The sequence below is a fragment of the Cebus imitator genome, unplaced genomic scaffold (assembly GCF_001604975.1).
Source record: "Cebus imitator isolate Cc_AM_T3 unplaced genomic scaffold, Cebus_imitator-1.0 Scaffold156, whole genome shotgun sequence".
In the NCBI taxonomy this organism is placed as follows: Eukaryota; Metazoa; Chordata; class Mammalia; order Primates; family Cebidae; genus Cebus; species Cebus imitator.
The window spans coordinates 1,268,320-1,279,488 of NW_016107471.1; the positions used below are offsets into that span (position 1 = coordinate 1,268,320).

The following is an 11,169-nucleotide window of genomic DNA, read 5'->3' on the forward strand; positions in this document are numbered from 1 at the left end:
TGAGTATTAGGGATAAAATGTGATAGGGGGCTTAGGGCATAGTAGGCACTTCAAAGATGGAGTCTCTTAACATTTTTTCTTAAATTTTCTTGATAATATATAGCAAAACCTGATTTAGTATTCTTTGTTACAAAGCGGAATTTAGTAAAAGGCAGGAGAATCTTAGACATATTTTATTTCCACTTTAAAGCTTTTTTTTTAGCTCTTGAAGTTTTATTTTTAATTGACAAATAATTTTATATATTTATGGATTATAATGTGACGTTTCAATACATGTATACATTGTGGAATGATCAAATCAGGCTAATTACAAAAATTTTTACCACAAATACTTATTGTTTCTTTGTGGTGACAATATTTACAATCCATTCCCTCAGCTATCTTGAAATATGCAATACAGTATTATTAACTATAATCACCAAGTTGTATAATAGATCATCTTAAACTTCCTTCTACCTAATTGAAACTCTGTACCCTTTGACTAACACCTTTTCCCTTTCCTTTGTCTACCCTCCTCCCAGCCTCTGGAAACCAGATTCTACTCTCTACTTCTGTGAGTTCAAGTTTTTCAGATTCCACACATAGGTGAGATAACGTGGTATTTGTTTGTCCATACCTGGCTTATTTCACTTGGCATGATGTTCTCTAGGTCCATCCACGCTGACAAAAATGACAAAATTTTCTGCTTTTTAAATACTAAATATTAAATGGCATTCTAGTGTGTGTGTGTGTATGTGTGTGTGTGTGTGTGTGTATAGATATCTATCACATACTTATCACATTTAAAAAATCAATTCATCCATTGATTGCACTTCAGTTTTCATATCTTGGCTATTGTAATAATGCTGTACTGAACATGAGAGTGCAAACATCCCCTTGACATACTGATTTCAATTCCTTTGACTATCTCCCTAGAGGAAGAATTGCTGGAAAATATGGTGATTCTATTTGTAGTTTTTGGAGGAACCTCCATATTGTCTGTCAAATTGGCTGCGGCAATTTATGTTTCCACCAACAGTGTACAAGGGTTCTCATTTCTCCACATCCTCACTAGCATTTGTTATCTTTCATCTTTTTGGTAACAGCCAATTTAAAAGGTATGAGGTGGTATTTCATTGTGGTTTTAATTTGCATTTCTCTGATGATTAGAGACGCTGAGCATTTTTTCATATAGCTATTGGCCATTTGTATGTTAGACACACTTTAAAGGAGCATCCACAGAGAACTTCAGAATCTCTTAGAGCATGAACAGTGGCAGGTCTCAACTTCATTCTTTTCAGGGGAGCATTTTTCCAATAAATTGTATCTCAGTATTCTAATGGAGATCTTCTCACAGTCAGCACTATAAGGCTGTGCAGTTAATACACTGTGTAAAAGCAACTGGTCAAGAGGATGAGTGAGGTCTGGAATCCAGCTCACACTCCTTTCCTTAGGAACTGGGTTTGTACAGAGGCTGCGTTTTCTTAATTTGTAGAAAAGCATCCCATAGCCTGTACTTGCCCCTTCCAAAGTATGTCATTTTACAAATTATCTTACATTTGTGGAGAATATAGCTGAATGGCACATAAACTATCTTGTTTATATATTTTTAGATCACTGTCTTTTGTTTGATTGATTTTGTTTAGATTATTTAAATCTAATAATTTAGTTTCAGCTAAGAAAATATATTTTAGAACTTATATATATATACACACACACACATATAAATGTATATATTTACATGACTCCTTGTGTAGAATAAATCACTTCTTACCTATGACATGTGATTTTGTTGTGTTTGTTGCTGCTGCTGCTGTTGCTGCTGCTGAATTAGCAGTTGTTGCTGCTGCCGACGCCTGGCTGTTCGTAGCTTCTCAAAGCGAGCCTCCATTTCTTCTAGAACTTTTGGGGTGTATCGCACCACTAGCTTGACGCTGTCTTTAGCAGCCTTGAGTAGTTCCACAGCTTTCTCATGGTGTTCTCCTTCCACACTCTGAAAAGACAACGACACTTCTTAAAGGGAAGAGCTTCAATGTTCCTTTTCCCGAGAGACAAATCTGAAATTAGTATCATATTAAGAACCCAAAGTTTAAAATTCTAAGAAGGCATGGTAAATGAGTTATCTTACCATCATCATTAGTATTTGTTACATTGTGGCTAAACTATAAGCAGGTTAGGCTGCACTAGGTCACAGAATGGACTGCATGGGGATTCAGGTCAGGAGGGAGAAAAACAATGAAAACCTACATTATAATGCTAACATTAAGAATGAAAATTTCCAAATTTCATCTGGAAGAAAATTCACTAGTCAACAAAATTGTGAAAAAAATTAAAACATAGTAACAAAGGAGAAATTTATCTATCAGATTTAAAATTTATTAAGAATCTACACTGATTAAAATGCTATCTTACTGTGGGTATAAAATATATAGTAGAACATAGCACAGAGTCCAGGAGAGTCATCACATGGAAAGCTTTATTTATTATAAATGTGGACTTTAGACCAAAGGAGAAAAGGACTATTGACTAAATTAAATAATAACTAAATAATACAAAATAATGGAGACCCCACCTCATACACTATACTAAATATAACAGATTAATTAAAAATTTAAATGCAAAATAAAAACATAAAACAACTAAAATGAAACAAAGGTGAACATTCATCATTTTTCAATAGAAAAGGAATTCTTAAGTAAAAATACCAAGGGAAAAATAACCACAAAATCAGATGTGCAAAACTTAAGTTTCTGTGTCTCCAACACTGTAAAAAGGGCAAATAAACCAGAAAAATGCTTTCAGTACATGACTGTCATACACTTAGTGCAAAAGGGGTTTTTTTTTTGGTTTATTTGCCCTTCCTCCTCCTCCTCCTCCTCTTCCTTCTTTTTCTTCTCTCTCTCTCTCTCTCTTTATTTTTTTCTTTGGCGCAGAATTTTGCTCTTGTTGCCCAGGCTGGAGTGCAATGGCATGATCTTGGTTCACTGCAACCTCCTGGGTTCAGGCAATTCTCCTGCCTCAGACTCCCAAGTAGCTGGGATTATAGGCATGCAACACCACACCTGGTAATTTTGTATTTTTCGTAGAGATGGGGTTTCACCATGTTGGCCAGGTTGGTCTCAAACTTCTGACCTCAAGTGATCTACCCGCCTCAGCCTCTCAAGGTGCTGGGAGAACAGGCGTGAGCCACTGCACCTGTCCTGTCCTTCATGATTCTAACCAATGAAGATCTCAGCACAATGAGCAGTTGACATGCATGGATAAAAAATTAAAAATATAAATGGCTGATAAACCACAGAAAAGATGTTCAGGCTCCCTAGTAATTACAGAAGTATAGATCAACACAAAATATTTCATTTTTAACTAAAAGTGATAAATATGTATTTTTAAATTTGGTGTACAGACAAGGATGTAGGAAAATTGGACTCAGACTGCTAATAGTTGAACAAAAACTGGTGAAACTTTTCTGGAGGGGATTATTGTTATGCATTGAATAAGCCCTTATTATAAGTGAATAATTTTATATTCGGAAAAATTTATTAAGGATATGATCAAATATGCACATACTTATAAGATATATACGATAGAAAGCAAAAAATAAATCAATTCTTGGCTTTTGAGTTTCAAAATAGTCTTTTGAACATCAGTGTGTAGACAATACTTGGAGAAACTGTTTCCTCTAGGTAAACATAAAGCTGCTTTTTCTGTCCTCTGAAGATTTTCCAGATTGGGATGAGGGAGAAGCAAAAAAGAAGAAAGCTGTAATTAGACTCTATAGGATCCTAAATAAAGAGACCCTGGCTCCTGCCCCTCTGAACTGATCACTAGGGCAGATGACAGAGCCCTTCATTTACAGGACTGAATGGCCAAGGCCTTTTTTGCTTTGATTCTTGGGTAAAGTATAGAGAAAAAAATCACTGTGCAGTATGATAGATGGAGGCTGAGATAAGTTTAAAGACTGTAAGAACACCTAAGAGTCACACTGAAGAGGCAGAGAAGGCCACCCTCAATTGCTTGACACTACATTTTTACAATCCAAGCAGAAGGAAAACTCAAAATGGATATTAAATTGAGTTACAGAAAAATAAAGGAGGTGAAATCCTAAGCACACTTGAGTTATATCTTTAGATTCACAATTTTGACTGCAGATTTGGAGACTTAAGGGATCATTTGATTATTGGTGTAGTTACTCAACTAAGGTGTTTATTAAGCATTTATTCTTAATAAATTTATTCTTAGAAAACATGAAAGAAAGGTAAACTTTGATGGCATTGTACAATATAAACCCTGTTTTCAGTATGTTTGTAATTTCTTTACAACTGGTCCCACGATGATTTGTTAATGCATAGCATTTTCCTTCGAAAGGAAAACCTGGTCATTTGGTTGTCTATATACCCTTCTCTAATTTTTTTTAATATTAAAACTTACATGTTTGTATGTTTTAATAATAGCCAGGTGCAGTGGGTCACACCTGTAATCCCAGCACTTTGGGAGGCTGAGGTAGGTGGATCACCTGAGGTCGGGAGTTCAAGACCAGCCTGACCAACATGGAGAAACCCTGTCTCTACTACAAATACAAAATTAGCTGGGCATGGTGGCCCATGCCTGTAATCCCAACTACTCAGGAGGTTGAGGCAGGAGAATAGCTTGAATCCGGGAGGCAGAGGTTGCGGTGAACCGAGATCATGCCATTGCACTCCAGCTTGGGCAACAAGAGCAAAACTCCGTCACAAAATAATAATAGTAATATTAAAAATAATAAAAATTATGGTTCACCCATTTTCTAGGCCAGATGATAAGTAGACTTCTTTGTGGCGTTTCCTCTATTTGCTTTTATTTAATAGGCTTGGAGATTCTAGGCCAGACCTTTAGAGGCCCATTATGTCTGTTTTGGCTCTGTGTCTACAATTCAGTTGCCACAGGAGGGCTGTGGTACTAACTGTGGGCAATTAGGCTCTCACTGCGGTGGTGAAAAGTTGAGAAAAATATGTCTGGCTGGTGCACCACATACCAGACCCTGCAAAACCACCAAGATTATCCTTTTCCAATCCCTGGTCTGCCCTCTCCCACACAGTTAACAATGTCTCGAAAGTAGGCTCCACAGTTTCCAATTCCAGAAATTTTGCCTTCATGCCTTATCTTCAGTTTAGACAATGGCTCAGATTCTCTTTAGGGCTCAACAGAATCAACAGGTCTCTTGGTTTGACTCTACTGTCTTTCCCACCAAGACACAGAGCCACTATGAGTGATCTGGGCAGTGTCACAGTTCCTCATTTGTACTACTGAAATGCTTTGCTAAAATCCTGCAAATTATATAATTAGGCAGCTAAGAAGAAGTTTTAGAAAGAGATTAAGAAATATAAGCATGCTTGTAAAATTTATTATTTCAAACACTCCTCAACTTTGCTTTTTAATTATTTTCAGAAGAATGTCTTAAATCTTGTCTGTAGGATTGTTTTTGCAGCCTTTTTTTCCCACTGGTTTTGCCTACTTTGTAAATACTTTTGAGTACATACACTTGTCTCCTTAGCCTATTATTTATCTCTGGAATGCTTTCAGTCCTTCAGTGTAACTTTGTAATAAGAATAAGGCAGTTTTCTCTTCTTTCTACCTTCCCTTTTAAGGTAAGAACAAGAAATCAGACCATCTTGCCACAAAAGTCTTGTTCTGTGAATAAAAAGAAGCCAAAAGACCTTCTCAGTTAGGGTATAAATGTTGATGTGTGAGCACTTCATAGGTATTCCTTGAGCCCTGAAGGGTCAGCATCTGTTCTTGCTTTTGATTTAGCCTAATTCTTACTCTTAATGAAGGTATGCATCATACCTAGCTAAATATTTAAGACATATTTTGAAATGTGATAGATTATTTGTTAGCAGTTAAGCTATTTTTATCAAAGCTGTATATACAAGCACTCCTGATTCGGAGTTGTCTTTTTAAAGAACTAGTGTAAGTTTGAGCAATCACTGAAAACTTGTAGCACCATCTTTCTACATAGGCTGAGAATTGTGGTTCTTATGTGACTTTAGGATTTCTAAAAAGACTTCTTATTTTAAAGTGAAACCCCCTCCTTTATTTAAAGCCTACAATTCTATATTTTAAGTTTTATTCCCTTGCTTTAAGAGTTTTGTCGTACCTATTGTATTAGCATAAATTAACAAGGCCTTGCAATGGACGTCCGGTAAAATTGAATTTTATTAAGAAGGCGAGGAGTGAAGAGAAAAGCCTGAGGGCATAGTAGGTTCCCAGGAAATATTTCGAACAAAGAGAAGTATAGCCTAAAACAGAAAAACCCCTAAAGAGAAACGTTACCTACCCCACAATTGTGCCTAGGGTAGCCATGAGCATACATAAAAGGAATTAAAATGCACTAGGAAGACTGGACATTCCCATCTTGAAAATGCTTCTATCTTTAGTATCTTTAGCTGATAAATCTTTTAACAATACACATAAAATTAATATGAGGCCAGCCACAGTGTCTCATGCCTGTAATCCCCGCAATTTGGGAGGCCGGGGCAGGAGGATTGCTTGAGCCCCGGAGTTTGAGACCAGCCTGAGCAACATGGCAAGACTCCATCTCTACAAAGAATGTTTTTTAAAAAAATAGCTGGGCAGAGTGGCATGTGCCTGTGGTCCCAACTACTTGGGACACTGTACCAAGAGAATGGCTTGAACCCAGGAGGTCAAGGCTAGAGTGAGCCATGTTTGTGTCATTGCACTCTAGCCTGGGCACCAGAGTGAGACTGTCTCAAAAAAAAAAAAAATATATATATATATATATACACACACGTATTTATATACACACAGACACTATTATATACATTAGTTATTATATACAATAGTTGTATTACCATAAATACAAGCTAATAAAATACTAAACTGATAGAAAGCCATAGGAACTGGATCTCCTATAATGTTGATTTGCAGAGAAATATTGTTTCATCAGCAATCTCATATGGTAGTAAGCTCTAGGAAGCTTTCAAGTTAGTTAATTTGTCTGAAATTTAGCAAATCAGTGGCTGGTAAATGAACGAAGGTTTTCCTGGAGTGCAATGGCACAGTCTTGGCTCACTGCAACCTCTACCTCCTGGTTAATGTGATTCTTGGACCTCAGCCTCCTGAGTAGCTGGGACTACAGGTGCCTGCCACCATGCCCATCTACTATTTGTATTTTTAGTAAAGACAGGGTTTTGTCTCATTGGCCAGGCTGATCTCAAACTCCTGGGCTCAAGTGATCCTCCTGCCTTGGCCTTGCAAAGTGCTGGGTTTACAAGCATGAGCCACTGCACCCAGACTCAACAAAGTTTTAAACATGGCTGCATTCTGATCTTTCAATAGTTTTTCTATTTGTACACACTGTGAGACAAAATGGCAGCGTATTTCTGGTATGCTCAATTTCCTGGCTAAGGATCATCCTTTATAAGGGAGAATCTGAATTGCACTGCATATATTAATTTGCTGATGACATGTGCTCTCTCTCTCTCTCGCTTCCATAGAGAGTTAAATTTTGACCCTGGCTACATCTCAGATGGAGGCAATGCCTGCCTTGGGAAGCAATTATGCTATCTGTGCACCATCAGTCATCAAATGGCCAAGTTTTTAGGCAGTTTTTTCTCTGTTGGAATTACATAGACATCATTCCTGATCCAGTTTGCTGATGCATAAGTTACTTAAACACTGTAGGACAAGAGTTGGCTAGACCTTGTGGTTATTCAAGGCATATCTACAACCAGGTTTATGCATAGACTCCTAAATGACATCAGTCATTCCTTTAGAATAAAGGCCAAATGAGGTTATCAGGGAGTAAAGGGTATCAAGGGTACTAGGTAATTATACCTTAGTGAATTAGATAGCTTAGAAAAACAGAAGATTATACCTAAAAAGACCCTTAGAAATGATCTAATTTATGTCCTTATATCTTAATACATAAGGAAACAGACACCAAGACTGGCTATGACTTACTCCATTTTATAAATCTGTTGTTTGTAGGTCTGAATTAGATCTCAGTTTTTTTGATGACTGCTCTTTCAACAACCCCATGCTAATTTTCTAGCTTAAGTAATCCAGAAGTGAAATGCATGGAGTGTCATTTTTGTTTGATGCAAAACAACAGGAACCAGTAGCAAGGAAAAGATCTGTCATCTCCTAGCTCAAGAGTATGAGTTGGGGTGAAGGAGCAGCATGGGGCTACCTGAAGGGCTCACTATTACTAGGAATAGGGGGTTATGAGTCTCAACTTTGAAAAGGCCCAGCATAACCGAGCAAAAACCTACTCCATTTCCACAAAGATAACAATGACTATTTTTTCTTATGATAGTTTTACTTTTGTTCCATGAAGGTCTTTTACTATCATTTTATTTTAAGAGTGTGCATGTTCATACATATGTGTGTAAACATGCATGTGTGTATATGTATACTGTAGTTTTTATTGACCATTTATTAAGTAAAAGGCTGTTTTCTGTGCATTATATCTAATCCTTTTGTCATAGCTGTTAAAAAGGCAATGAAAAGATAAAGAAATTTGTCCTAGGTCCCCAGTTAGTAAGTGGAAACGATCAAACTGCAATGAGCTTTATCTGTTTCCAGAATCTAGGCTCTTACCTATCAATCCTTAATCTTAAACAAAATAATAAAGAAAAAGTAAGTATCACATAGGCAGTTTTCCTTATTCATGGAGATCTTTAGGCCAGTTGCTCCTAAACCTTTATGTACATAGAAGTCAACTGAGGAACTTTTTAAATATAGAGACCTAGGCTGTATTAAGATCTGTAGCAATCCAACCTAGGAATATGTGAATACAAGACTCAGATCCAGCCAGCCAGTCTCTGACATGCAGATCTGTGTCTGGACACACTACTCTAAACCCAAATACAACTAACCAAAATAGTAAATCCCATCTTAAGGGTTTCTGTACAACTTTACTACAGAAACAAATGTTGGTTAGATGAGGGAAATCTTATGATTTTTCCTTGTTGTAGCTCTATAGTTGGCCTTTTTGATTATTAAAGAAAAGCGATGTTGATTGGGTATTTAATTAAGAAAGAAATATCTTTGAATAGGCTACGGGATATACAGTAATACATCCTTATCCACAGTTTCAGTTACCCATGGCCAATCAAGGCCCCAAAATAGGTGAGGATAGCACAATTGGGATATTTTGAGAGAGAGGAGATGTCACATTCATATAACTTTGATTGCAGTACGTTGTTATAACTGTTCTATTATTGTTGTTTATCTCTTATTGTGCCTCATTTATAAATTAAATCATCCTAAATATGTATGTACAGTAAAGAAAAAATACAGTATATATTATTCAGAGAAGAATTTTATGATGTTTTATCTTTCCCTTTTTTCAAATATGTTAATTTTCCTGTTCTAAATATAGTCTTTTTTGATTAAGAAAAGTGGAAAATGTATTAAAAGTATCACATTTATCTCTTGGAAAAATATGCTAATGCTCTTCCATAGTACTTTGTTCTTGCGTTATGCTACTATCTGTCACAAGTGCACTATAATTTATCAGTTCACCATCATTCTGTTGCCACCAGACTGTCCAAGGGCAGGATGAGTCTAATTTATTTATCTCTGTGTCCAGCATTTATTATGAACCCAATAAATTCTTAGTCAATGAATATAACATCAATATAAAATATGAAGTCTCATAGGCTAAGGAACCAGTACTGCCTGGGTTTGAATCTGAGCTGCTTCTCTTACCAGCTCTGTGAACACAGACAAGCTGCTTCATATTTCAAAGCTTCACTTCTTTTGTCTATAAATTGGGCATCATAGTGTACTTGGTTTATAGGATTATTATGAGCATCAAATTTAACATACACAAAGCATTTGGAACAGTGCCTGGAATTTACAAAGGGTCTAACAAATGTTAGTTCTTTGTTGAACTATTTTCTTGGTGATAGTGTTGCTTAGGGCTTCAGATGTTTACAGACAACAATAGCAACAATATGATTTTGCCTTTGGTGTAGGCAGAAGTTTTCTTTATACTATTTGGGAATCAAAATTTTATCAAGTAAATTGATAGTGTGTGGGGCTTGCTGGAAGAATGTTTAAAACTATTTAGGGAAATCCACTGCTGCTTATCATCCTCAAGTAACTTAGTGGCATCATTTGCATTCATACAATTGATACTCTAATTACAAATGATCATTAGTTATTCATGAAAACTGTTCCTCTCAGTCCCTCAAAGGTGTTATGCTTTGTTAAATGAAGAAGGAACCTGCAGGAGATTCACCTGATAGGAGCATGCATAATGTGAGGGACCTGGAGAGGGGAAAATCATCAAATAACAAAAACCACAGAAGAGCAAGGAGGTTAATGGGGAAAAAATATATATAATTATACATGTTCTTATCCTGTGAGAGCAGTTATAAATATAAGAATTTTTGAAGCATGAAAGTGGAGAATGCAGAGCACTATCAGTAAGCCGGGGGGCAGAAAACTGAAAACGAGCAAAAAAGCTTCAGAAAAAGATCAGTGCCTTCTAGAAATCAGATATTCACAAACCTAACATTTGGTTGATCTCAGCCCACCTTTCAGATCTGGAGACTAAAACTGGAAACAAATGCAGCTGCTACATCCTGGTGTGCTTTATAGTTATTGCTCTATCCTTGACATCTGGACCAAAAGGGGGGAAAATCCTGATGGTTGTTGGAATGAGATTAAACACACATACACACACTCTACACACACAACCATCATCAAGCATACAAACGTGAGCTTTGAAGGTCTGAAAACAGAACAAAGCTACCTGGGAAAACATTCCTAAAAAATGATATTTTAAAATCAGTCTGCTAATTCTTGAGTGGTGGGTTTCACCCAGGAAGTAGAAATAACAGATAACACTTCTCAACTGTGACTCACACTGGTTTGTCTCTTGAGATGCAGGCTGTGCAGCCCCATGTTTTCCCAAACCATGACACTCTGTGACACTACACCCCCGATGAGCAAAGTCTTAGGAATGGAAACGTTCCTAAGCAGAGTGTTGTGATTGCTAATTCTCAATATTTGCCTCCAGGTCTGCATTGGTATAGGGGAGGGTTGTGGAAGTGGTGATCACCACCATCTGCTACATATCCACCAAGAACTACCTCCCCAATACTCACCCCATTACAGTTCCATTTACAAAATACAAATACATCTTAGTCACTAAAATTTAGTGTGACTTCTTTTTTTTTT

General features: G+C 36.7%; 1 protein-coding gene across 2 annotated transcripts in view; it reads right to left on the minus strand.

Moving 5' to 3' along the window:
- LIN7A (lin-7 homolog A, crumbs cell polarity complex component) overlaps positions 1-11,169 on the minus strand; it is a 151,482-nt gene that overhangs the window by 15,768 nt on the left and 124,545 nt on the right. For both annotated transcript variants that reach the window (XR_005202614.1, XM_017543477.2), the window contains one exon: positions 1,754-1,972. Coding sequence is in view for 1 of the 2 variants with exons in the window: in XM_017543477.2 (XP_017398966.1) it covers positions 1,754-1,972 (219 nt within the window). In the remaining variant the exon portion in view is untranslated. The remainder of the gene's footprint in view (positions 1-1,753; positions 1,973-11,169) is intronic.